The sequence below is a fragment of the Canis lupus genome, chromosome 7, assembly GCF_003254725.2.
Source record: "Canis lupus dingo isolate Sandy chromosome 7, ASM325472v2, whole genome shotgun sequence".
In the NCBI taxonomy this organism is placed as follows: Eukaryota; Metazoa; Chordata; class Mammalia; order Carnivora; family Canidae; genus Canis; species Canis lupus.
Window position 1 is genome coordinate 42,602,108 of NC_064249.1, and position 26,171 is coordinate 42,628,278.

At 55.9% G+C, this 26,171-nt stretch overlaps 2 protein-coding genes and 1 long non-coding RNA gene across 10 annotated transcripts; 1 reads left to right on the forward strand and 2 right to left on the reverse strand.

The window, feature by feature from the left end:
* Positions 1 to 20,007, reverse strand: ATP8B2 (ATPase phospholipid transporting 8B2). Of its 5 annotated transcripts, XM_049112610.1 has the most exons (28): positions 19,881 to 20,007; positions 18,023 to 18,090; positions 16,024 to 16,082; positions 15,611 to 15,724; positions 15,389 to 15,487; positions 15,047 to 15,108; positions 14,879 to 14,951; positions 14,099 to 14,169; positions 13,795 to 13,874; positions 12,813 to 12,971; positions 12,521 to 12,609; positions 10,417 to 10,613; positions 8,298 to 8,506; positions 7,596 to 7,639; positions 7,145 to 7,310; positions 6,847 to 7,035; positions 6,583 to 6,698; positions 6,333 to 6,497; positions 6,136 to 6,247; positions 5,929 to 6,034; positions 5,699 to 5,843; positions 5,368 to 5,551; positions 5,055 to 5,278; positions 4,816 to 4,899; positions 4,280 to 4,525; positions 3,996 to 4,134; positions 2,068 to 2,198; positions 1 to 1,815 (listed from the first exon to the last, which is right to left on the reverse strand). In XM_049112610.1, the coding sequence occupies exons 2-28, from the start codon at positions 18,051 to 18,053 to the stop codon at positions 1,537 to 1,539; spliced, it is 3,573 nt and encodes a 1,190-aa protein (XP_048968567.1). In that variant the 5' UTR covers positions 18,054 to 18,090; positions 19,881 to 20,007; the 3' UTR covers positions 1 to 1,536. The 5 variants fall into 5 exon arrangements, with proteins under 5 accessions (XP_048968567.1, XP_025284583.3, XP_048968566.1 ...); XM_025428798.3 differs by lacking the exons at positions 18,023 to 18,090; positions 19,881 to 20,007 and adding an exon at positions 17,312 to 17,480; XM_049112609.1 differs by lacking the exons at positions 18,023 to 18,090; positions 19,881 to 20,007 and adding an exon at positions 16,475 to 16,652.
* LOC112647728 (uncharacterized) lies at positions 9,788 to 25,504 on the forward strand. 4 transcript variants are annotated; one of them, XR_003128441.3, is made up of 4 exons: positions 9,831 to 10,189; positions 18,156 to 18,369; positions 23,902 to 24,808; positions 25,402 to 25,504. It is a non-coding gene; the product is annotated as an uncharacterized LOC112647728 (long non-coding RNA). The 4 variants fall into 4 exon arrangements; XR_003128440.3 differs by lacking the exon at positions 25,402 to 25,504 and having other exon boundaries at positions 9,842 to 10,189; positions 18,156 to 18,333; positions 23,902 to 24,748; XR_003128442.3 differs by lacking the exon at positions 25,402 to 25,504 and having other exon boundaries at positions 9,850 to 10,189; positions 18,156 to 18,277; positions 23,902 to 24,748.
* On the reverse strand, positions 20,712 to 24,719 carry AQP10 (aquaporin 10). Its single transcript, XM_049112616.1, has 7 exons — positions 24,505 to 24,719; positions 23,915 to 24,080; positions 23,233 to 23,359; positions 22,488 to 22,625; positions 22,272 to 22,390; positions 21,839 to 22,056; positions 20,712 to 21,410 (listed from the first exon to the last, which is right to left on the reverse strand). Exons 1-7 carry the CDS (start codon positions 24,717 to 24,719, stop codon positions 21,221 to 21,223), a joined length of 1,173 nt encoding a protein of 390 aa, XP_048968573.1. The 3' UTR covers positions 20,712 to 21,220.
* Positions 25,505 to 26,171: the final 667 nt, after the last annotated feature.

Here is a 26,171-nt window from a genome sequence, read left to right on the forward strand (position 1 = left end):
TTCTCAGAAACTGGAATTTTATAAAAAGGCATTTTTTCTCTTATGTCCATAAAATGATAGAATTCTTGCAAGTATAGAAATGTGTCATAAATTATACAGAATGTTCCTTAATTACAGCTCAATGCAACTTGGTACTGCCTCCCTCGCTAAAAAATGAGAGAGAACCAAAAAAATAATATATATATAGCTGTATATATATATATATTTATATATTTATATAATATAGACAAATCAAATATGAAAAAAAATCATTTCCTCTTTGGTATAAAAATCAGACTCTCACCTTGAGAGACACACAAACAGACATGATGTTGGGTTTGTAAACTGTGTGGCCAAAGGGACTTCCCTGTCAAGCTTCCCCTGCCCACCTCTCCCCACCCCCCCACCTGGCCCACCTCCCTGGAGGCTCCCACAGGACACCTGCACAGCTCTCCCCACTCCGTACCAGTCCTTAGCACCCCCCATACTACCAACACTGAACTGGTAACAACTAACTCAAGAGAAGCCTCATTTGGGGTGTAAATGGTGGGGAGAAAGGACAGCCACATTGGACCCTACCAGGCACTGCTACCCCAGCCCCCAACCCCATGGAAGCCAGCCAGCGGGTCCTGCCTCGCCTCATCCCCCTCCTCCTCCACACCACTGCCTGCTGCCTGGACCATGCTGGGCCCGGAGGGCTGGGTTCCACTTGTTCAGTGCAGGAACATGCCAAATGGAGGAGGGAAGACAGATACACTCTGCTGATGAACCCAGATCCACATCTAAAATGAACAGAATCTCTTTTTTTGGACTGCATCTTACACCCAGCTCAGTGAAAATGACGGGGAGCCCGAAACCAGCAGGACTCATGGGTCCAGGGACTGATACTTGTGTCAGGGGAAGGAACAGCACATCCCCCTCAAGCTGAGGAGGGAGTCAGCCTATCAGGGGGACAGTGCATCCCACCTCAGCCAGACCCAATAGAGGGCTCTGCAGCTGGATGGAAGTGCCCCTGAGCATCGGGATCTCAAGTCCCGCCATCCAGCCTGGTGGGGCGCTCCTGGGGGCCAGGTTCCTCTTCCCACAACACAGAAGTCGTTCAGAGGCCCCCTCCTCTTGCCAAATAAAAAACACAAAACCAAACTGGACACGACCACAAATCAAGGAGAGACATAGACAACATGAGGGGCCCACAGGCCCCAGCAGGCCGCTGGCTTCCCGGCAGGATACATTCTTGTGTGATTCAGGAACAGGGGCTCTTGGCCCCTCTGGGGAGTGGGAGTAAAAAAATACAGAGATTACAGTCTCCCCAGGGGCTCCAGGCAGGGCAGGGGCAGACCAATCTCAATCTCTTCCCGGTTTGGATTCCACATCTGATCCCTTCCCAAGGTGGCTCCTGCTGGCCTTGCCTCTGCACTGCCCTTGGGCCCCCTGTCTCCCGGCCCCCCCGCCCGGAGATGCTGATGGGACAGTCTGCAGGGAGGGATGCGAGCATGGCTGGGGGCCTGCAGTCCCAAGTAGCTGGCCCCTCACGGCTGGACCGCCCCGCGGTCACCGTCACTCCTTGAGAGGCTTGTCTGCCGCACTGCAGGGGCTGCTGGCACTGTCACTCTTCTTCCTGCGCAGGCTCTCTATCCAGTTGGAGCTGGAGCGCGTGGCAAAGCTGGCCAGTGCCAAGGAGCTGAGCCGCATGTTCTTGCCTGACATAATGAGCTCCCCGAAGCCCTCCTGGTGGGAGAAGGCGTAGCCCGAGCGACGTGAACTGGTGCGGCCCACCCGCCGCAGGCATCGGTGCTGGGCCTTCTGCTTCTTTCTCACCAGCTGGGTATAGCGGACCTGGTGGGGGAAGCGCAGGAGACAGGGCCACGTCGGTGATGGTGACAGTGATGGTGATGGGGCGGACATTATGGGCTGGACCCCAGAGCCTCTGGGATGAGAATCACTAGGGCCGCACAGGTGATGGGCCCACAAACAGCAGGTGACCCTGTCAACACGCAGGCTCCCACAGCCAAGAAGATGCAGCCATGCGGCCCTGCGACATCCCGTCCTGGTCCCCAGTCCCCCAGATCCCTTGGCCCGACTGCTCACCGTGTCAGAGAGATCAGGCTTCAGACTCAGCTTTAGGAACCGGAAGGCGACAACAGGCATGATGCAGACGACCGTGGTGAGAGTGATTGTCAGCCACACAGTGGGCTGGGCCAGGGTGTTCTGGGCATTGCCTGGGGACGCAAGCAGCCAGTGGCCAAGGGGTCACAGGCAGACCAGGGGCGCCCTATTAGCCCCGTCTCCATACCCAAGTCCTCCCTCCTCCCCAGATGTCTGACTCCCTGGATCTCGGGCTCATCTCCTTTCCTGGATGTCCCTGCCGTCACCCCCTTGTCAATCCTGATTCCTCCTACAACACCGGGCTCCATGTCCAAACTTCCCCGGGGGAAGTGGTGCAGCTCCAGCCTCCCTCACCCCAAGTCCAGGTCACCATCTGAGCCTCCAAACTGGTCACCACTTTCCACCTTTGCCCTCAGAGCCGTCTCACCCAGAAAACCCTCAGTGTCCTTTAAAAGTCACAGATGGATTTCCGACACTTCTTGCACATTACCCTCCAATGGCTTCCTATCATACTCAGATTAAAATTCAAAGTTCTGACCCTGAATAACAAGGGGTTAAGGACCTGGACCCCTTTTTACCCCCCACCCCCCACCCCACCAACCAGCCAGGCCCTGCCTTTGAACTCCAGCCTAGAACCTCACTTCCTCCACACACTCCTCCTCCGGCGCGGCCCCGCCTCCACAGCCCCTCCGCCGCCGCGGCCCCGCCTCCGTCCCGCCTCCACACGCCGCTTCACTGCAGCAGGGACCGCCTCCACACACCCCTCCTCTGCCACAGGGACCTCTAGGCAAGCCCCCCCAGCTCCTCTACTGCTTCCTCTTCCAGGCTCACTCTTCCTCTTTATTCAGATTTCTCTGTACCAAAGTTCTCTCTCTTCGGAGGGTCTTCCCTGACTCCTCTCCTGTATCTACCCTGCTTAATGGTTTTTATAAGACTTTTTTTTTTTTTTAAGATTTTTATTTATTTATTTGTGAGAGACACAGAGAGCAGCAGAGACACAGGCAGAGGGAGAAGCAGGCTCCCTATGGGCAGCCCAACGTGGGACTCAATCCCAGGACCCAGGATCACACCCTGAGCTGAAGGCAGGTGTTCAACCACTGAGCCACCCAGGTGTCCCTATAAGACTTATTAATTCTAGACGTTTCACCTATTAATCCATAAACTGCCCTTCTGTCTCCCTGAAATACAAAGTCAAAGAGAGCGAGGAGAGCCTGCTCTGTCAACTACTGCATCCCCAGCACCCAGGACAGTGGGGGGGCATACAGCAGGTGCCAACCACTCACCAAATGGATGGACAAACAGATCTAAATCCAACACACTGTGCCTCCCAAGTGGCCCTCTCTACCACCTCCAGCCCCACCAGCACCAGGGCTGAAAGCCCAGTCACTACGGTAGCTCCTCAATGACCATCAGATTCATCTTTCTAAACTAATCCTCTCTCTTTCTTCAAAACAAACAAAAACTCCTAGTAAAACCAATCGAAATCTGATAGCCTGGCATTCTGACCCCTCCCACTCCCTGGCTTTCTAGCCTCTCATCCAGCCCACTTACACTTCCAGCTCTCTGGCCTGGAATCAGACTCTTGTCCTAGCTCTGCTGGCAGCGGCCTCCCTGGGGGTTGTCCCTGACTACCCCGACCAGTCGTCTTGCTGACCATGAGGTCTGCTACCACTTGACCTCCCTTTGAGCCTGACTTCCATGTCCTGGCAGGACTTTCTTCACTTTAGTGGACGTGGGAGCCCTCTGAGGGCCAGGTCTGGGTCACAGACACCCAGACGTGCCCGCAGCACTTGCAGAACCCCCGACAGAGAGGAGGGCTGAACAAATGCTCACAACATGCCAATGAGCTACTGACTCCCTTCATCACAGAACAGCCCCTACTGATTCAAGAAGAAGCCACAGGGACTCACCCACAAACCGGAACTGGTTTGGAAACATATCGAAGAGCCCATTGCTGTGCATGGCAAAGAGGATGGCGAAGTAAACAGCTAGGCTGCCCCAGATGAAGAAGTGGTTGATGGCTGTCCAGTAGCCTGTGTCCAGCCCAATCTGGGAAAAGCAGGTGTCACAGGCAGAAAGAGCATCCCCCCCAAACCCTTCCTCATAACAGGAAGAGAACTTAGTGCCCAGGGTGGTCGCATGGACAGGAGGCTTACTCCTTCCAGGGGAGGGCAGGCCCTGGTCTGCCTCATACCTGCACGCTGACCACGATGACCAATGAAGTAGCCACAGTGACTGCAAAGGACTGGTAGTCAGCTAGCTGGGTACCATCATCCCGAGTAGCCTCAGCAAACACCCCATATGGGATGAAGAACATGAGCACGGAGGTATAGATGCCTCGGGCAATGCAGATGAAGAATTGGCGTTTGTTGAAGAGCAGGTTCAGCTGGCCTGGTTCATACAGCTTAGGGTACTCCATGCTCCGTTGCTCAGGGACGTCCTGCATGCAGGGGGCCAGGCGGGCCAGGAGGCTTCAGGAGGGCTAAAGGTACAGCCCACCCCGGCCGCCTCCTTCCCAAATTCTTTCATAGCGAGATCCAACCTCAAGCCCCCCCATCCATCTTTGTTCAGCAACCAGGAAAGTCACAGGGCGGCTGCAGCTGAGCCGGAGCATCAGCCACAGCCTCCTGTGTGTGGAGCATGGCCTGCCTGGGCCCCGTCTGTGTGCTTCCTCCCCAGAGCAGCCCATCCCTGCCCCCAGGCCCCCCGACCTCCCTCCATGTCCCTTACCTGGTCAAAGACCCCCATGGCTAGGACCGGAAGGGACGTGTACACGATGTTATAAAGGGTGATAAAATACTGATCGTAGACAGTCTGGGAAGAGAACAGAGAGCAAGATAGGAGTAAATACACACTCCTTCTTCAGGCAAAAGAAGGCTGCTGAGGGGCATGCAGGGCCCTAAGGGATTATCTGGAGCCTGTCTCTGCTCCCTCACAGACAGGCAAGCAGTGGGCTGTGGGCACCATACCTGGGCAGAGAAGCCGCAGAAGAAGCCAAACCAGAAGTGGACCATGGTGAAGGCAAAGTTCTTGTAGAAGAAATAGCAGAGGAACTTGCACATGCGCAGGTAGGACCAGCGCCCGTGGACCAGCAGGAGGCGCTGCAGGAACTTGAACTGGGAGAAGGAGTAGTCGGAGGCCAGCACAGCCTGGATGCCCTCCTGTCCACTGATGCCCACGCCAATGTGAGCCGCTGCAGAGACGAGAGCGCAGAGGATCCCACACCCAGCACCCCAGCAGGGCAGAGCCTCCCCAGCCCCCGCCCTGCAAATCCACACTCACTTTTGATCATGCTGACATCGTTGGCTCCATCCCCAATGGCGAGGGTCACGGCTTTCTTGTGTTTCTTAACCAGCTCCACCACTTGTGCCTTCTGCAGAGGGGTCACGCGGCAGCAGATGACAGCTTTGCATGCACAGGCCGTCTCCAGAAACTCCAGCTCCATGTCTGCCTCCAACGCATGGGCCTGGAACACAGAGCCTGAGAGAGCCCCACCTTCCCCGGGGTAGGCCCCACTGAGGTCAGGGCAGAAAGCACAGGGTAAGACGAATGGCCCTGTGGGGAGAAGCGTGCTCTGGAAGGACTGTGCCGCAGGAAGCATGGGGATGCTCACCAGGCTGTGCCCATTGATGACCAGAGCATACTCGCCAGCCACGGCCTCCAGGACAGAGGTGAGCTTGGCGGACGAACGCCTCTCCTGGCAAGTGAAGCCGTTTCCCACCGAGTGGGATGCATCCATCATCTTCTCCCGGGCTTTCCTGGGAAGGGGAAATGCCACCGTGGGCTTCCAGACGAGCGGGGGCTTCGAAGCGCAGGACGTCCGCCTGCAAGGCCTCCATCTACCTGAGCTCCTCCCGTACTTCCAGGACAGTGTGGCCAGTGACCACGAACACCTCTGTCATGTCATCCGTCAGCATCTTGCAAGAATAGCCGATGTTCACGGCCGTCTCTACCAATAGAGAGACAGTGAGGTCAGCACGCCCTCCAGCCCTAGGTCCTAGGCTCAGGCTGGGCCCAGATGCAGCTTCCTCTGCCCCAGTGGGCAATCACCTTGCTTATCTCCAGTCAGTACCCAAATCTTGATGTTGGCCAGCGTCAGGAGGGCAATGGTCTCCGGGACCCCCTGTTGAAGCTTGTCCTCAATGGCTGTTGCACCCAGCAACTGAAAATACCACAAGGGTTCCAGGCAGAAGAGGCCCAGGTGTGAGCCCCCCACGACCACCCTTGGCCCACCGTGTGGCCCATACCACCATGTCGCTCTCAACCTCCTCGTACACGCTGGCCAGCCTGTCCTCCCGGCTGTCCTGGGCCAGGCTGGCTTGCAGCCGCCTCTGGGCCCACGCCCCATAATACTCTTCATCCAGATCCTTGTAGGCCAGAACCAGGGTCCTCAGCCCTTCCCCTGCATACTCCTGGGGACAGAGCCGAGAAGGTCACCGTCTCCCCCAGCTCCCATGACACTGAGGTCAGAACCACAAGGCCTCTCATCACACCTACATTCAGGTGGTCCGTGGTGGTGCTGAGCAGCTCCGGGGTGGACGGGTGGAGTCTGTCCAGCAGGAGAGTGTCAGCCCCTTTGCAGTAGAGTCGGATCCTCCCTTCTGGATTGCGCACTATGATCGCGGCATGGGGAAAAGACCCAGAAAGACTCAGGCAGGCAAAGACCCCCCACTCTAACACAAACAAAGGCCACCCAGCCCCTCACCCACCCCAGGCCTTTATGCTGCCCCAAACACCTCCCGCAGCCAGGCCTGGCCTCACCGATGACTGACATCCGCTTGCGGATGTTATTGAAGTCCAGGATGGCCAGCAGCTGATAGGTGACGGCTGTGCCCATCTCGTGGACAGTGATGGTTTTGGGGGTGCGAGAGCGGAATACAAAACCGAAGTTCCTGGCTGCGGTGACCAGGGCCCCCTCGTCCGGGGACTGAGCCTTGTAGTACAGCTCCCCTGGGTGGGGAGGAAGGCACAAGCGGTGTTAGCAGCTGCCTGGGCCTCATGTCCTGCCCAAGAAGCCCCTGCCAGACTGGGGACAGTGCCAGCTAGCTCCTAGGCTCACCTTCGTTTTTTTCTTCTGACATGACAGTATGACACAGAGAAAGGAGGCGGAAGAACTCATGCGTGTGGGGGTCCCCCATCTTGACAGCCTCCAAGAGTGTAGAGTCCCAAAATAAGAACTTCTTGTCGGCCAGGGGATTGAAGGAGAAGTCGACGGGCTCTGGTCTCTAGAGAAGTCAGGAGAGCAACAAGCAGAGGCCGAGCCGTCAGGTTGCACCGCGGAGGGCTGTCCTTGCCTATTGTTCCTTGCCCTTCCAGAGGACAGCCCAGGACCCTGTGCTCTGCGGGCCCCAGATCCTCCCTTTTGCTACCAGTTCTTCCTGAAAACACACATTTCTCCCAACAGCCTCCACTTCTGGATCAAAGAACACCCCCCTCCTTACCATGCCCACTGTTACTGGGTGGGTGCCCCGCATTGTCGGCACAGAGTGACTATGGAGGCCAGACCTTACCTCTCCCAATTCAGCCTTGTGTCCCAGGACATCAAACACGTCCCCTGCACGTAGCCAGGACAGAAGGAGACATCACGTCAGAGCTATGAGCCTTGGGGAGGAGCCTCTAGGATAGAATCCCTGCAGGCATCTGGAACCCTCAACCCCAACCACCGAGCCACAGTCACAGGATTGCATTGCAGACCTCAAAACCCCACTCACGGCCCCCCCTACCCCCACCAGCTCTCCTGCTGGGACCCCAGGCCCCTCGGATGCCCTCACCCTGTAGGCCTCACCCCACATGCTAGCCGCAGGCCCGGGTTAGCACTGAGGGAGCTCCGTCTGCCTTGGAGTTGGGCCTCACACACCCCGTGGCTCGGCTGCGAGGCCACACTGGAGACCACGGTCACATTCCAGAGACTCCCAAGGGCACTGAACAGCAGGGTGGGGAGGGTCTAGCACCCCCTTTGCCACGATGCCGCCCTACACGGCTGCGGGGCTGAGACCAGGGGCAGGGCGTCAGCAGAGGAAGGGGAGGCACTCTGCGCTGCATCCTGACCCTGGGATACAGAGCCCATGAGGTCCCAGCCCCACAGACCCGAGCAGGAGGGAACAAATCCCAAATGACAAGGTGACCGCAGGTGCCCCTTGTATATGGGGGGAGCCCCTCGGGGGGGAGCCCCTCAGGGGGGAATGGGGTAGCGTGGGTCAGCGCGGCCCTACCGTAGCTGTGGCCGCTGATGGAGCACTTGCTGAAGACCATGATGTTCTGGGTGAGGGTGCCCGTCTTGTCAGAAAACACATACTCCACCTGACCCAGCTCCTCGTTCAGGGTGGTGGTGCGTGCCTCAGCAGGTGTCCGCTTCTTCGCACAAAACATTTTCTTGTCCCAATTGATGAAGTAGCTGTGGCCCAGGCGGATGACTTCCACACTGCACAGGGGACCAGTGGTGAGGCCCAGGCAGGAGCAGAGGAGGGCCCCCCAATGGGCCTTTGCCACAGGCCACCCTGCCCTGCCTGGGGAGGGAGACAGGATGGATGGAGGGGACACCCGGGCATGGACACCTGGGCGGGAAGGGCCAGGGGACCCTGAGAGTGCCTCCGGCCCCGGAGCCCGACCCTCAGGGACTCTCCAGACACGAAGGTGCAGAGGGCCTGGGGCCTGGGGCAGGCAGACAGACGGGATGGACAGCAGGGAGGGGGCTGCACACGAGGCACCAGGCCGGGTCTTACCTCAGGACTAACAACACAGAAACCATGCAGAGAAAACAAGAGAAAGTGTGTGAAGGAAGGAAGAGAAGCGAGAGCTGGTGAGAGCCCTGGCCCCTCATGGCCTGTGGCGCAGTGCAGGGCGGCCCCACACGGGGACATGGGACTGACCGCAGGGGGAAGTAACCCAGGCAACCCAGCTCGGCACTTCCCTCTGACCCCACGCCTAGGTCCACTGTCCTCTTGCTTGGGAAGGAGACCAAGCCAGGGGCAGCCTGGAATCCCGCATGCTGCTTGCTGCCAAGAGGGGTCCCCGCACCTTCCCCCCAGTATGTGGCTCACCCCCAACACAGCCCGGAACCTCATCAGACTCGGCAAGAGGCTTAGTGGCTACCTCGGACACTGGATGAACAGCAAGCCCAAGATGGAAGTCAGATAGCAGACCCACGGCAGCAGTGACCACCCTGTGTCTCCCAGCGCCAGGTCCTCCAATCTAGTCTCTGCCCCCCATCCCCTCCCCTACAACATCTATGAGGATAGGATAGGAACTCCGGTGGCCCTGGGCCTCCCAAGGTCATGTGGCCTGGGAGCCAGCGGCCAGCATTGTGGGTGCTAGGACTGTGGGGTGGTGGAGAGACCACGGGGGCACCTGGGGAGGCTGTGTGAATGACGCTGAGCCCTTGGCAAGAGTCCCGAGCATCCAGACAGGACTTCCTTTGCCACATACCAGGCACCCTCACCTCCCATGTGGTAAGGACACAGGGAAGGGGCTGTCTTCCCTTTTCCCCTCCCACTTATGCTTACAGGCCCAGGCCCCATTCACATTCTCTGTACCCAGACATCCCGGTGTCTCCTAGACCCTGTTCATGCTGCTCACTCTGCCAGCCAACACTTCCTGAAGCATTCCTGGAACTTTTTTTTAAAAGAATCTTTCAATGGCTTACTAAATACAAAGTCCACTGACAGAGCATCATTAAGAACCAGCTCAGCTGCCCAGTCATGCTCTGTGATGCTGCCAAACAATGACCATACCTAGGGTCCCATGTCCATGCCTTCAACTTCATCCAGCCCAGTCATCTCTTCCAAGAAGTCCTCCCTGATTAACTACCCAGGGAATGGTGGTCTTCCCACTCCATGCCTCCCATGTGACGTCACAATGGGAATGTGGGGTACCATGTGTCACCCTGTTGGCATCTCTCCTCCTTCCTAGCCCGCTGCTGGTGACGGCAGACACCCTCCTGTACACCTGTGACCCCCTCATGTTCCATACTAGCCTACAGGGAGAATGACTCCCAGGGCACTTGCTCCTGATTTGTTTTAGATTTCTCTATGAGGCTGAAGCACCTGGAGGGAAGGCGGCCCATCCTCAACATGTCTTTGCAGATGGCACAGCACAAATTTGGCACGTAAGCAACATGTACTGCATAAATCGATATGGTTTTGGTTCTAATACAGTCCAAAGGGCCAGGAAACCGTGATGAAGCTTGCTCCACACACAGATAAACAGAGTACAAGATACTTAAGGCCTAAAAAGGAGCTCCAGGTTCTTGCCCAAAGGTTTTGTTTTCACAGAAAAGTCTGCCAAGGGACCACCTGGGCTCCTTGGGAGACCCGGGGCAGAACAAGTGCTTACCTGACATAGAGCGATATGGGCACAACGGTGTTGAGGATGATGATGTAAGACCAAAAGGAGAGGAAGCCAGAGAAGAAGGCACTGTTCACTGCCTCGTCCCAGGGCAGGTAAACCTGGAAGCGCGTCCCAACCTCGTGCTCCCAGATGGCATTGCCAATGGCCAGGATCACCCCCATACACACCAGGAATCCAAAAATCTGGTGAGGAATGAGAAGCAGAGGCTAGGCTGCCACTTAGGAAGCCCCCAAAACCAAGCACACCCCTGAAGATCAGCACTCATACCCTAAATCCTCAAAAGCGCAGGCATCTTTAAAATGCTGGCATGAAAAAATAAATAAATAAATAAATAAATAAATAAATAAATAAATAAATAAATAAAATGCTGGCATGAAAAAAAAGTAAAATAACATAAAATAACATAAAATAAAATAAAATAAAAAACAAAATAAAATAAAATAAAATAAATAAAATAAAATAACATAACATAAATAAAATAAAATAAAATAAAATAAAATAAAATAAAATGCTGGCATGTTCTCCTGGGAAGCACTCAGAACTGGTAAAAGGTTCCAGCTGACCAACAATCATGTGACCCTCGCTCTGAACATTTCTTTTTTTTTTTTTTTTTTTAAATATTTTATTTATTTAGGATAGTCACAGAGAGAGAGAGAGAGAGAGAGAGAGGCAGAGACACAGGCAGAGGGAGAAGCAGGCTCCATGCACCGGGAGCCTGACGTGGGATTCGATCCCGGGTCTCCAGGATCGCGCCCTGGGCCAAAGGCAGGCGCCAAACCGCTGCGCCACCCAGGGATCCCGCTCTGAACATTTCTTAACCATGTGACGTGGGAGCTCAGACACCTGTACAGCTTCCAAACGGACACACTGGGGCCCTTCCCAGACAGAGGAGATGCGAGCAAGCTACCCTCAATGTGACAAGGCAACTCATCCATCTACCTGAACTGAGCCTCCACAAGCCAACAAAAATGCCAAGTTTCTGTAATGTTCACCATCTCATACAAATTGCCAGAAAAAATTTTTACCCTGGGAAACAAATTTTATCTTCATAAATATAGATTATTTGAAAGTAAAACATCTTTTAAAGATCGTAAAAGATTCTTTTAAAGATTTAAATCTTGTAACCCCCGAAAAAGGTTCATAAGAAGATTCTCTGGTGGTTAAAAGTAAAAAGCGGAGACTGATTTCAGACATGTTTCTGAAGCTCCATCCACCATGGATGCTTCGTAACCAAACAGGAATTGCCCAGGGGCCCAAGGACCGCCAGGGGGCGATATAAGCCTGTGCATGAGAGACTCAACGACCCTTGGCAGCGAGCGAGGTTTCAGCAAACCCTTTAAGGCTGGGGCTGGCCCCAACCTTGGCAAGCTGGCATGTGGGGGGTCAGCAGCAGGCAGTGGGGGCGCAAGAGGAGGAGAACCCAACAAGGAGCTCAAATTTCTAGTCAAACAAGACAAGGATTCAGGAATGGTCAAAAACTAAAACAGAGACTTTTCCTTTGGAATCATCCACTCTTAGAAGTCTGGGGAGGGACACCTGGGTGGCTCAGTGGTTGAGCATTTGCCTTTGGCTCAGGACATGATCCTGGGGTCCAGGATGGAGTCCCACATTAAGCTCCTTGTGGGGAGCCTGCTTCTCCCTCTTCCTGTGTGTCCCTGCCTCTCTTTGTCTCTCATGAATAAATAAATAAAATCTTTCTTAAAAAAAAAAGTCAGGGGAAAAGACCCCATTCATTATCCATCTGCCAAATGGAAATTTTTCTTTTAATTCCCTCTCCATCCCCATGAAGGCCTCCTTGTCCCTGCCAAAAGCAAACAGAAGGTCACATGCTGCAGCAAAGTACCACCATAACTGCAATCCAGAGAAGGGAAGATCTGTTTTAGCTCTCATCCAGTCCTTGATTCATCCACGTTCTGAAGGTTCTTTTAAATAACATCTACCAAGGCTCAAGGGAGCCTGAAATAAACGCTGCCTTTGAGTGGCTGACCTGTCAGTGGCTTCACTGCCAAAACCTGCAGCCTGACTACTGACCAGGGAGGGGAGGTGGGAGCAACGAGAACTGCCCGGGGACTCCTGGGAGGAGACTCACCCAGAGCACCAGTGTATTCATTAGGCGATCAATACTTGTTCTCTTGAACTTGGTCCTGCCACTGTTCTGCATCAGCTTAGTGTCAGGACCTAGAAAGGAATGGGAGAAGCTGGGGAAGCCAAACCACCAATGTGCCTCTGGGTTTTTACCCCCATCACCAGACTGCAGGACCTCAGGGTGGAGCAGTGATGCTGGCTGGAAATGTGCCTGGACAGAGGGCTCCTCCAGCTCCCCGGAGGGTGGCTGTGGCTCCACCACTCACTCTTCATTCCTGGGGCCCTGGGAGGCTCACCTGCAAAGACGACCAGCCCAAAGCACCACTCGGTGTTCCGCAGCACGCAGCCTCGCAGGAGCATGTTCTGGTTGCTCAGGGGGAACTTGCTCTCCTTCCAGTAAAGGGTCCCACTGAACTTGTCCAGCTTGTTGTTGGGAGGCTCGCAGACGACCTCACCTGAGCAGGAGACAGAATGCTGCCATTCCAGGCGCCGCTGACAGCCTTCCTATGAGCCAAGATACAGCTGAGAGAGGTGCCTCTGCACACGGCCAGGGGCTGAGGTTTGGTGACTTAGCAGGAAGAAAGAGCTGGCATGAACGGATATTAAAGGTACACATACCCTCCGGCCCTGTGATCCCACTGCGGGGACTCTGTTCTACAGAAACAACAGCATACGTCACAATGGGTTTACTCAAGCGTTCTCTGAACAGCAAAAAACTGGCAATGGAATGGTCAAGCAACATTGTACCGCATCAGCTCTGAGGAACATGACACAGCCAGTAAAAGGAACGAGGGAGGTTTCTGTAAACCATGATGCAACAAGATAACCTGATGGATTTAATAGGTAAGGAAAAGCAGGTGTAGAGATTTGGGTGCAGTACGATCCCAGGGCTTGGTGTTCACATCTGTATAAACAGAGTGTGGACAGATACGCACTAAAGGACCAGGGCACCTGGCTACCTAACAGGGTGGAAGGGAGGAGGTGTTTTTCTTATACACACTATAGTCTGGCCTTCTAACATATACCACTATTTGGAGCCAGATAAGAATAAACTGAATTTCTCTCAACACACACAGCAAGGAGGGAGGTATCAGCCATGAAGACCTCCTGTAACAGCCATGAACTCAAAAGTAGTGGTAGCCACCTTACATTGCTGACACTCCTCCACAAAGAAAAATCCAGGGAGCTGCATCACAGCAAAACGGAGAAGGTACAACTGAAACCCCAAAACCCAACCCGCCTCCTCTACCTGAAAGCCGCTTCTCCAAAATCACTCACCATCAAACTTGGCGAGCCTACTGATGTCTCCCAACTCCGAGGTGACTGGGATTGCCTGGCGCACTTTCATGTTGGTCTCTCTGGAAGGACAGCGTCCCTAAGTCCTGGCTCCCTTCACTTCCTCTAGACTCTATCTGGGAGCACCTGACCTTGGGGCATCACCTTCATTACTGAGTGTACTTCCACATACCCAAAGCCTTTCTGATCCCTAAATTTTTCAAAAGGTAGAGATCCCAGACCTGGTAATCTCTTCCAAAAAATTAGCTTTTTACCCTTAAGGAGACAGAAAATTTGTGACACTCACCCATCAAGTTCTGCTGTCTCTATGTAACACAGGCCATGGGGCTCACTGCTGCAAAGGAGGAGGAGATCCGCCTAGAGAGAAAGCCTGGTGAGAAGCCTGACAGCCAGCCCTCCACTCGCAATGCACTCCTTGTTGATCCTTCCTTCCCCTAAGGATTCTTGGTTTGCTTAGTCCCAAGTGTGAATGGCTAGAAAGAAGCCAGCCCAGGTATATTAATATGGCACAGAGGCTTCCCACCCAGGGCACCTCGGGGGCTCAGTCGGTTAAGCATCGGACTCTTGATTTCAGCTCAGGTTGTGATCTGAGGGTGGTGAGATAGAGCTCTGTGATGGGCTCTGCACTGAGCGTGGAGACTGCTTATGATTCTCCTCTCCCTCTGCCCCTCCCCCTTTCACGTGTGCGCACACATGCACTCTCTCTCAAAAAGTAAATAAATAGGGCAGCCCTGGTGGCGCAGTGGTTTAGCGCCACCTGCAGCCCAGGGTGTGATCCTGGAGACCTGGGATCAAGTCCCGCGTCGGGCTCCCTGCATAGAGCCTGCTTCTCCCTCTGCCTGTGTCTCTGCCTCTCTCTCTCTGTATCTCTCATGAATAAGTAAATTAAAAAAAAAAAAAAGTAAATAAATAAAATTAAATTTAAAAAAAGAAGCTCCCCACTCAAGAAAGTTCAATCCACAGATAATTATGAGACAGTAATAAATGAAGAAAGACTTATTTCTCTGCCAAAAAAAAAAAAAAGAGGAAGAGACTTGCAGGCCCAGAGGGCCACCTTGTCCCTTACCGCCACAAACTGATTATTTTCTAGCTTGATAATATCACCAACACAGACATTCATCCACTGCTCTTGCTGGAGGCTGAGGCAATGAGAAGACAGAGAAGAAGCCGTCAGAGAGAAGTTCCCAGGGGGCCCCTTCCTCCTGGCGGCCCTCTGTCCCCAACAGATACTCACCTTCCATTGATGAGCACTTGAGACTGCCGGTTATTCACCTGGTTATCACTCTTGTGGCGGAACTGAAAAGAACTAAGAACAGTAAGACACCTTCCTTCCCCCCCTCCTAGGGACTGAGATGATCAGTGGGATGCAAAGTGTGCTGGGTCCTCATCTCCAGTGCACCTATCCACAGATTGCCTCTTTCTGTGGCTCTGCCCCCTGCCCTTGGCCAAGATGCCACGGATCTAGGGGCCAGGTGGGGGATGGCATGGTCCCCAAGGACCAGTCCCAGGCAGAGGAGAGCATGTTGGGAGTAGGGGTGAGGAAGACGTGCAGGAATGGAAGAATGGAAGCACTCACATAGTCATCAGTGGCATCTTTCACAGCTGTGATGGCAAGGACAAGAACCAAAGGCACTATGGTGGTGAACCAGGACAGGGAAGACACCTGCGGGATCAACTGCAAGAGAAAAGAGGGCATGGCTCTGAGGCCCCATCCCATGTGCCTCAGCCCCCTAATCTGACCTTGCTCCTAGACTTTACTTGGCTTCGTGAGTTGCAAGTTTCCCTATAGGACACTCACCTGCAGAATGAGAAGGAACAGGAAGTAGGTATTGGCAACTTCCTGGAACTGCTCAAAGAGGTTGACGGGCAGGAAGGTGAGAATATTGTACTTGGAGGTTTTGATGCAGTTACTCTGCGACAATGGGAGAGAAGATTACCAGACAGCCTCCAATCCCAACCCAGAACCAGGAGGAGGTTGCCCCCCTGCTTCGACACTTCCCAAACCTCTGCCCCTAAAAGCTAGTAATCACAGGTGTGGGAGGGGGAAGTGGCGGAGAGAAGACAGTCTTGTGGGGTCCAGGTGAAGGTAAGAAAAAATAGGTATGGAAAGCGGTTGGGGGGTGGGGTTCCCTGCCCTGGCCCCAGCCTAAAGGGGGCCTGTGCCCTCTGGCCCTCAGGAGGATGGAGCAGGTGGGGGCTACAGTCACTCACCGCATACTGGAACTTCTCGTTGTATTCTCGGTCATTGGCTCGTGCCCTCCTTTCTTCTTCTGCAATAGAACGATGCTGCAATCAGGAGGAGCAAACAGGAGGCCTGACAAGATGTCAGGCCTACCCATTTTGTGGGGTTTCCAGTGAGGGCCCTTGGCCCTTTCCAGAGTACTCAATTTTAAGGAGCTGGTGCCACATGTGAGGTGTCACTTGGTTCTTCCCTCTTACCACCAGCCTGGCCAATCGGCTCTGCAGGCATTCATTCACAAGACAAGACCAACAAGTCAAGGTCTTCTGCTAGGGGCACTCACATCCCCTCCCCCACCCCTTTAATTAACACCTTAGTCATTATGGCCTCAGGAATCCTCAGAGGAACAGCAGCTGCAGACATAGACCTTCCTTCCCCTGGGAGCCCCTGCAGATCTGGTTGGAGCACTGCCCTCTTCCTAACCTGGGGGTGGGGTGAGTGGCAAGACGGTGGTCACCAGGTCACTGTGCTCTGCAACTGCTCTGCGGCAGCATCCCAGCTCACAGCCCCACGTGCGTACCCCCTCCAGGAGCCTTTGCTCATCACATGTCACCAGCAGAGCCTTCTGACTGGCCCACAATGACATCACCTTATTTCAAAGCCCGTCTTCAGGCAGGAGAAGGGGGGGTCAGGGATATGGGTCATGCAGACCAAGACAGCAACAGCAGTGAAGGAGGCAGGAACAGGGTGGACTTTACAGGGCTGGCCACCTGCACACCTCGCCCTCAAACAACTACCACTAACTGAGTGACAGATGCGCTACACCCATCTTCAACACCCGCTGATGGGGGACGGCAGGCACCAAGTCCATGTCCCAGAACATGGGGCTGTCCTGTGAAGGGTCCTCCAGCCCACCTCTGAGGGTCACAAGGGCCACAGGCCGAAAAAGAGGGGCTTCCTGGGGGGCAGGCAACACAAGGCACTCAACCTATGCTAAAGCCAAAGGCAGGATTCCAGGCCCCTGCCACCAGCCTTGCAAAAACCCCTGCAGAGCTCAGAACAGCACCCTCTGCCTACTCAAGGCTCCTTCCCCGCGTGGCACTTTACTCCCAGAAACCTCCCCGGGGGGCCTGGGGCCTGAGCCCCCAGCATCCTCAACAAGGACCATGCAAGAGAGAGGCGGGAGCAGATCCTCTGGAGCCAGGATCTCAGGGCCTGGCAAGGAGAGGCCCAGGGAAGGCTGGGGAAGGCTGCGGACAACACAACTTGGGGGAGGGGGGCACGAGCTCGGGAGAGCTACCAGGCGCCGCCTCCCGTTACCTGTCCCCCAAGAGGGCTTCTTTCTGCTCCAGGAGAGGGGCGCCCCGGCCCGGGCCCACTTCTCGGGCATCTCCTTGGGGACCGTCATGATCCCGGTTTGAGCGGGGGAGAGCGGGCGGTCCGCGGTCGTCCTCGGCCTCAGCGGCGCCGACGCGGCAGCCCCCCGGGCAGGCGCACCAGCCGCGGCCGCTCACAGGGGAGCCCCGGCCGTCGGGCGCGCGCCCCACCTGCAGCCCGGGCCATGCCCGCGGCCGCCGCCCCCAACCCCGCCGCCCGCGCGCCCAGTGGCCGGAGCGCCGCGGCCCGGCTCCACCCTCCGCCCGCCCCCCGCCCGCAGGGCCGCGCTTGCCAGCGCCGCGTAGGCGAAACCCGCGAAGCCCCGCCCCTGGGGGGGGCAGCGTTGTCTGGGTAACCGCTTTCCTCCCGCCCCCGCCCGCAGGGAAAGCGGGAGGGCCGCACGGATGGAGAAAGGAGAAGAGACGTGGGAACCCAGTGCCCCAGGCCCTAGGCGAGGCGTTCAGGTGCCCCTGGCGCCCCGGGCTCCCCCCAGGGTTGTGATCCGGGCTCCCCCCAGGGTTGTGATCCGCCCTCCCCCAGATTCACTGCGGCTAGTCCGTCCCTCAGCTCCCTGAGCCACAGTATAACACCCAGTCTCAATGACACAGGGCCTCCACTTCCCCCACCCCCCGCCCCTCGCTGCCCCCGTCTTACCTGGGGGGCGCTTTTGTGCACACAGTGCCATCTCACCCAGCAAGGTCCCAGCAATCCCATGGGAGACCCTGCAGGAAGGTGACATATGTGTGAGGTCAGAAAGCCAAGGGTAACCCTTCATTCCCCTCTGCAGAGGCCTCAGCCCTGGATACGTGTGTGTCAGAACTGCCAGTCTACAAAAGCCAAGACCTGCAGAGAAGGAAGCAGACAAGAAGGAGAAATGGCCAGACAGACAGGAGGAGCACAGCACTCAGGGTACCCATCCCCGCAGCAATGGATGCTCCCCTGTGCCCTCCTGGTGGCCATGAGAGGTGCCTGTGTTTACTGGAAAGCAGAGTTTCCAAAGGGTAGGGTGGAGGGAACCTGAGCCAGGAAACACCTGGCAGAGCCTCAGGAAACAGTGGGCAAGCTCCACCCTTCTCAAAATGCTTATAATCCTGCCATCCCACACTGCTGGGGCTTCCATTCTCACCTCCTCCAGGGGAGCTCACACTACAGGCCTGGGCTTCATTTCCTGAACAGGTCCCCAAACCACTTCCTCTCACTTCCTGGGTCAGCAGAGGGGCCTTGCCCACTGTGCTGGGGAGTCACCCTCTCTCTCCCTCCCCACAAGCCCAGCCCCGCCAGGATGGCAGTAGATACAGGCTCAGGGAGCATCACACAGGTCTTTGTTTTTCCTTCCATCTTACCATGTCCCTTTCACCTAAAAAGGTAAAAGGTCTGGCCTAGGAGACAGGGTCAGAGCCTCATCCCTATTGCCAGCCAGGCCCTGGGTCCTCTTGTCACCTCCTCTTTCTCTGTCTGGGTGAAAAGCCTTCCCCCTCATCTGTTCCCTTGTCCAGGGCCTCCGAGGCACAGCCTGCCAGCCTGTCAGCCCAAAAAGATACTGATTGCCTGTCTGACCAACCTCTATAATTACAGACTCTGGCCACAGCCTGTCACCCACACCAGCCATCCCTTTACTAACTCAGACTCCCTTTCTGAACCCCAGGTCAGGCAGAAAGCCAGAAGTCCTCTTCCTCCCCGACCCTTCCCAACACTGATCTTGCCAAGGGTGCCTGGCTCAGGAGGAAAAAACTTCATCCATGTTTGGGAGATGCCAAGCCCTCCTCCAGGGGCCCTGGCCAGGGTCTCCACCCAGTCTAGAGCATGAGTCACAGCAGGGTGGGGTGTGGAGGAAGAGGCTAAAGGAGAAGATGGGAGGGTGGGCACCACAAGTTCCATAGCCAGCCCCACCCTCCAAAAGAGAGTCCATCAAGAAACACCACCAGCCTGAAGATCTGGGCTTGAGTCCTACGAAAGAATTAATGAAGGGACCACACACACTCTTAGGATTCCCGAGTCTGGACACAGATCAGGAAAGTTGTTTTACTTCTAAGGCCCTGAGGAGAATGAAAGCTGACTTGCTCCCAGAACTCATCCCCTCTGGGGCTCTGGTGGGGAGGGAGCAAGAGTGGGAGACATGGGGGACGGCACTCGCTTCTCCCCAGGCTCCTACAGCCTGGGTTTCTTTAACACTAGGCACACCAGCCACGTTGCCCTGCCCATCACCCGGCCCCAGCCCCCTCTGCAGCCACATTTAGAATAAAAATAGCCGGCTCTGGGAGGAAGGCAGTGCTCCTCCTCTGGCCGGGCCCCCACTCCCTTCCAGCCCGAAGCCTAAGCCGGGAAGACGGACCCCTTCTCCCAGAGAAGGTTGGCAGGTCAAGGGGACGGCAGGAAATGGGATCCCGTACCCCTTCCGTGGTCAGGGTCAGACTCCTCCTGGGGCCCCCTCCAGAGACGCATCCCTCACCCTACAAGTGTCGGGCGGCACTCCCCGCCGCGCCGCCCCCTCCCTTCAGCCCCCCTGCCTCACCTCAGCGCGCGGCGCCGGGCGCCCGCCCCGGCCGCCCCGTCCAGCCCATGCCGGGGGCTGCGGCGGGGGGCGCTCGGCTCGGCTCCCCCGGGCTCCCGCCCCCAGCTGCAGCCCCGCTCCCCCGGGGCTCGGCCCGCTACTTTGTGTCAGTTTCGGCCGCAGCGGGGCGGAAGTGACGGAGTCGGCGGCAGAGGCGGGGGGCGGGCGGGGGCTTTGGGGAGGAGGAGAGGGGGAGGGAAGGAGGGAGCCGCCATCTTTGTGCGGGGCGGGGGATTGGGGGTCTTAACCCTTCCGAGCCGTGGCCCCCGCCCCTCCCGCGGCACCTCCATCCCGGAGCACCTCCACCCCGGGACCCCTCCATCCCGCGGCCCCTGCACCCAGGGGCCCCTCCATCCCACGGCGCTCCACCCAGGGGCCCCTCCATCCCACGGCCCCTCCACCCAGGGGCCCCTCCATCCCACCGCCCCTCCACCCAGGGGCCCCTCCATCCCACCGCCCCTCCACCCAGGGGCCCCTCCATCCCACGGCCCCTTCATCCAGGGGCACCTCCACCCAGGGGCCCCTCCACCTCACCGCACGTCTCCAGTCGGCCAGAGAGTAACGAGCCCAGACGTTTTTTGTTTTTTGTTTTTTTTTTTTAAGTTCATTTACTTAAGTAATCTGCACACCCAACATGGGGCTCCAACTCACGGCCTCCGAGATCAACTGGCAAGTCCTCCGACTGAGCCAGCCGGGCACCCCAAAGGGAGCCCTGGCGCTCTTATTCACTGGAAAGGGTCCCGGGAGGGCGGCCAGGTAGGGGCGTGAGAGCGAGCCTCCCCCGCCCCCCCGCCCCCCCCCCCCCCCCCCCGCGGCCCCAGAGTCAGGGCCTTACTCCTGGGCGCACCGCACCCCTCTCCGGGAGGGATGGCTGGAGCGTCTGGGCACCGGGCTGTGCCTCAGTTCTCCCCCTGCGCTCCCGGTCGTCTCCTCGCCACCTGGGGAGCTGCCCCGCGAGGCTGCGCAGAGGTCTTGGGGCTAGGAGCCCCCCTCACCGAGGCTGCCCGCCCCCCACCCCACCCCGGGCCCCTCCAGGGTGCACCCTTTGGCGGCCACTGGGAGGCTCTTCGTCCGCGGAAGCCATCATTGTCCCAAGACCTGCTGGGGGGGGGGGGGGGGGAGCAAGGAGGGCCAGCGGGAGGGGCCTGGCGCGGGGTTACCGCCCCGTCCAAGTATCCTGCCCAGTTCAGGGGAAAGGATGGCTTGAAGAGCGAACTGGTACAGAGAATGTCTTGTCACCAGCCCTGGGTCTCTGGCCCTCTCCAGTGTCCACAAGGGAGATGAGGGCTGCAATGTCAGAATCATAGCTTACACTGAGCGGAGGCAGGAATTTCCAAGTCTGAAGCTTTATGTTGGGCAAACTCTAGATCCTGAGCCGGCTCTGACTCTTCAGAATGGTGGAGAGCCACCAGCAGCTGATATGTGGCTGTGCCAAGAGTAGCCCCTACCAGAGGGGCCACTACAGGCACCCACCACCAGCCATTACCAGCACTACAAGAGAAGGACACAAGATGACCTCAGGGCTGGCTCCCCTAGCCTTCATGGCAGACTGGGGGCAGTACCTAGTGCACTCTTGAAAGCAGTTCCTGGGGAGCTTCAACAGCATGGCACTTAAGAGACCCCAGGAGAGCCTGGTCCAGCCTCTTGCCTTAGGGAATTATCTGAATATATCCATTTTGCTGATGAGGTCGCTACTGCCCAAGGAGGTCATATGATATGCCCAAGAACACCATCTCTACAGTTTGTATGGGAAGGGAGTAGGAGGTAAGAGGCAAAGGGAGAACCAGGGCTTAGATGAGGGACATTGTCCTAACAGGCCAGGAGAACTATGCAAGAGGAGAGAGCTGGGACCTAGACTCAGAGCCCTTCGCAGAGGGAGGAGAGTGCAGGTACTGGAGAGGGACGCTGTCCTCTCTCACCTGAAGACTTCAGGGCCCCAACCGGCCACGTAGGTGAAAAGCCGTGGGCCCAGGTCCCGGGCGGGGTTGAGTGGGAACCCACAGTTGGCACCCATGGATAGCCCAATGGCCAGGATCAGCAGCCCAACAGCCACAGGCTCCAGACCCGCAGGCACTCCTTTGTTCCGTGTGTCCAGGATGGCCAAGATCCCCACAATCAGGATCCCTGTGCCCAGAACCTTGGGGTCAACAGAGGCAGAGGAGCCCCCATAAGCTGCCAGATGGTCCAACTGTTCTTTCTCACCCAAGCATCCTAGGCCACCAGCCCATGTCATCTGACTTTGTCCAATACAGGAATGGGGGTGGTGCTGAAATAGACCCAACCCCACATTCCCCAGGGCCAGAGGGGACAAGGCAAAGACTGGGGCTTTTCCAACTCTCCCTTCACAGTTACCTGATCCAGGAAGCCATTGTTCAGGGACAGATAAGGGGCAGGGTAGGTGGCAAATATGGAGGCCGTCTCCTTGGGGCCCATCACTGTCAGGTTCCCACCTGTATAGTTCTGTAGGGCATCTGCAGGGGAGAAGGACACCCAGGATTTCCATCTTCATTGGCTCAAAATCACTGCAAGGCACTCCTAGCCACATGCAGATGCTCCTGACCACATTACCGTAATAGAGAGCATAGGTGGCTCCTGAAGCACAGAAAGCAGACAGAAGCTGCACCAGGCAGTAAATGGGGAGCTTGGCCCAGGGGAGGCGTCCCAGGAGGCACATGGCCAGGGAGAAGGCTGGATTCAGGTGGGCCCCTTTAGCGATCCAGAAAAGAAAACAACATCCATTAAGTGCCACTGCCAGGCACACACCAGGTACTACTGCTACTCTTCACGACTTTGAAAAATTTTTTACTTATTTAAAATAGTATTCCCAGCGTAGGGCTCAAACTCACAATCCTGAGATCAAGAGTCACACACTCCTCTGAGCCTGCCAGGTGCCCCTGCCACCCCCCTACTCCTCAGGCAGATGTGTCAGGAAGCTGAGGCTCAACCGGATCACACAAGAAAGCCCCAGATCTTCCTAAGACAGTGTTCACATCTCAGGGCTGCAGCCAGGCACACTGACAATAGCACCTGTCTGGGGACCAGCAGGTGATGACTCCAGAGGGCTTCAGCAGGGGACACAAGAAGGCAAGCACTTACCCTAACGCTTTGCCAAAGATCTCTGCCTAAGTGAGTTCAGGAGACACACACACAGGGGAGGGGCTGGACCCAGCCCAAGGCATATCCCAGTCATCCCAGTCCAAGGCACCGGTCAAGCTCAAGGAGACAATGTTTATGAGTCACTGGAGGATCTGCCATCTACCCACACTCACGTGCATGTTCTGTCCCAAGGATGACCAGTTCCCACCCTCCTCACCTGAAACATTACCACTCACGTAGATGGCTATCGTAACAGCTAGGGAGGCAGCCAGGAACATGGTGAAGAAGTTGCCTTTGCCTTCTCCACTGGTGACAGCTTGTGCCACAGCACCCTGAGTGAGGATCTGGTAGGAGAGGAAAGATGAGGAACGAGAACCAGGAACAGGGAGCCCCAGGAACAGGGAGCCCGGGCAACCAGAGGGGGACAGAGCACCTGGCAAAGCCAGAGGAACAGCCAGGGTTGTTGAATGAGCAGGAGTCGACAGGGAAGGGAGAAAAACACATGGAGGGAAAATAAAGGAGAGATGTGAAGGACGAGTGACAACAGGGAAGGAGGATGAGAGATGGACAGGAATGGAAGGGACAAGGGCAGGGAGAGAAATGATGGGCAGGGACGCCTACGTGGCTCAGTGGTTGAGTTTCTGTCTTGGCTCAGGGCATAATCCCTGGTCCGGGGATCCAGTCCCACATCAGGATCCCCACAGGGAGCCTGCTTCTCCCTCTGCCTGTGTCTCTGCCTCTCTCTGGGTCTCTCACATGAAGAAAAGGGAAGGGAAGGGGAGGGGAGGGGAGGGGAGGGAAGGGAGAGAATTGATAGGCAGTTAAAGAAGGGAGACACCAAGAGGAGCCAAAAACTTCTCCCCACCTCCCCTCTTTCCTTCCCCAGTTACCCAGCCTACCATGAGCACGAACACTCCCAGAAACTCTGCCAGGCACTGTCGGACCAGGTGGCTGCGGATCTGGAGCCTGCTCTTGACTTTGGCCAGGGGGTGGCTGTAGGCCATGGTGAGGACACCCTGTCTCTGGCTGCTGCTCCCTCCGTCTGCATAGGCACACGAGTAGTGCCTGCCAGATAAGGAACAGACTTTAAAACCAATTACCTCAGCTCTTGAACAGCAGTATCTGTACACGTGTGTAGGCTAAGGACATAGAGATGATGGGAGAATGTCCAAGGACAAGCTTGGTGCACGACCAGAGCCTGGAGTTTGCCCGGGCTCTGTGTACTTTGTCTGCCATTGTCATTCTTCCTGTGCTGATGGGCAGGAGGAAGTGTCCTGCATCAATGCAGGTGGCCTCGACCACCCTGGAAGGAAGCACCACTCCTCCCACTCTGCTCATGAGGGACTGGAGACCCTCAGGACTCTCCAAGGCCACACAGCTACTTAAGGGCTAAGCCTGAATTCAAATCCAGATCTTCTGACTCTCCATCCCCTATTGCACAATGCTTTTCATGTGGAATGCGAAGTGTTTCTTCCATTTGGATGCTTACAAAGTTCCACAGTCATCCAGAGAAGCTGGGCCAACGACCAGAAGCTGCAGAAATGAAATCCACTCGGTGAACACTTGCACTTCCCTCGTGCAGAGCTCACCTTGGTTAGAAAGTGCTACAGCTTTGTGTCCCCTGCCATGGCTAAAGGAGCACTTTTTGCCCACAGGGAGCCCCACCCCCCCCTTCTCTGGATGCTTGCCACCCTGATTCTGCATAACACAGAGCCACCACTTCCTACTTCTTATCACAAGCCTCCAATTAGCTTCATTCAACTATGAGTCAAATTCCAGACCTGGGGAGCAGGGTGAGCAAAATACAGTGTGTGTTCTCCCATAGAGCATGTTCTTCTGGTAGGTGGAAACATACACATGAAGATACTATATATAGTTTACAAGGTTCTTGAGAGGTGGGCCCCATAAGCCCCAGGTTCTAATGCAATAGTGGGCATATCTGTACGCAGTAGTTCTTTACTGGGTTTAGTGGATATCAGAATGCTCTACACGCAGGTGCCCATTCAGGGGCAATGCACCCATTTCCCAGCTGCTGGGAATATCAGATGCTGAGAGCACACACCTGTTTCCCTCGTGGTACTACCTTCCATGGCTTAAGATGGCTTCACCCAAGGTGACATGCTCTCCTATAGGGTTCATGTCAACAACTGGTTGATGCAGGGATACAACGACCTGGCCTCTTTGCCTCAATACAGAACAACCCTGAAGGGTCACTCTAGCTTCAAAGTCCCCTTAGCATTAGCTGAGGCTTCTCTTGCAACTTCCTTGTGTCAGTCCCCACTCTGCCTCATCCTGCCTTCAACTTCCTAGCATTTGTATCCCCAGAGAGTGCTAGCACCCCCAAGAAACCTTGCTCATGTCTCTTTTCATCTTTGTCTTTTCCCAGGGAACCCAATTTAAGAGTTGGTGTCAGGAGTGGTTCCACAAAATCTAGAACGGAATTTGGGCGATCACTCACGGGCTGGTTGACAAGAACTCTATCATGGTAGTAGGTAGAATATGGATCGTCTCTAGCTTGAAATAATGCAATGATTAAAACGGCCAGCAGTGGGCAGCTGGAAGCGGTGACTGGTTGGAAGGACATGCACTTGTGCAGTATCTCCAGCACTGAAGAAGAGGCTGAGGGAAATGGTCACTGGGTTCTGCAAAACCCATCACCAAGCAAAGGCAGACCGCAAAAGCCACTGGGCTCCCTTGACAGCATTTCAGGAAAGCCTAACCTCTTGCAACCAGTGAGCATTAGAGTGGAGGACCAGCTCAGATGTGAAGTGTATGAGTAGCAGAGTTTTAGAGAAAGTGCAATTCTCAGCCCCAGTAGGTTTCCTGTGTCAAGGGTAGGGTCCTGAAAGAAAAAGGGTAGGATCCTGACACTTGAGATAGGGACATCTGGGTAGATGCAACTAAGAATCCTGAATCCCGATTCCTCTGAACCTTCTCTCAAATCATTTTGATTTTCCTTTGTCTCTAGTGTTCTGAAGTAGTGTGGGTTTATTTTTTTCCTTGCTATTTAGCATGTAGCGGGTCTTTCAGGTTAGAAGTAAAATTCTCGGGCAGCCCCGGTGGCTCAGTGGTTTAGCGCCACCTTCAGCCCAGGGCCTGATCCTGGAGACCTGGGATGGAGTCCCACATCGGGCTCCCTGCATGGAGCCTGCTTCT

Bases quoted from the DNA above. Each gene is read 5' to 3' on its own strand.
- AQP10 (XM_049112616.1), bottom strand. From the start codon at position 24,719: ATGCAGAATCAGGGTGGCAAGCATCCAGAGAAGGGGGGGGTGGGGCTC. The intron at 24,081-24,504 runs GTAAGCATCCAA...CTTATCTGGCAG, and splicing joins CTGGATGACTGTGGAACTTT to GCACTACTCGTGTGCCTATG. The intron at 22,626-23,232 runs GTGAGGAGGGTG...GGATCGCTAAAG, and splicing joins CGTGAGTGGTAATGTTTCAG to GGGCCCACCTGAATCCAGCC.
- ATP8B2 (XM_049112609.1), bottom strand. From the start codon at position 16,637: ATGTCATTGTGGGCCAGTCAGAAGGCTCTGCTGGTGACATGTGATGAG. The intron at 15,488-15,610 runs GTGAGTGTCCTA...TTTCTCTTGCAG, and splicing joins TGTTCCTTCTCATTCTGCAG to TTGATCCCGCAGGTGTCTTC. The intron at 13,875-14,098 runs GTGAGTGTCACA...CTGTCCTTCCAG, and splicing joins GAGACAGCAGAACTTGATGG to AGAGACCAACATGAAAGTGC.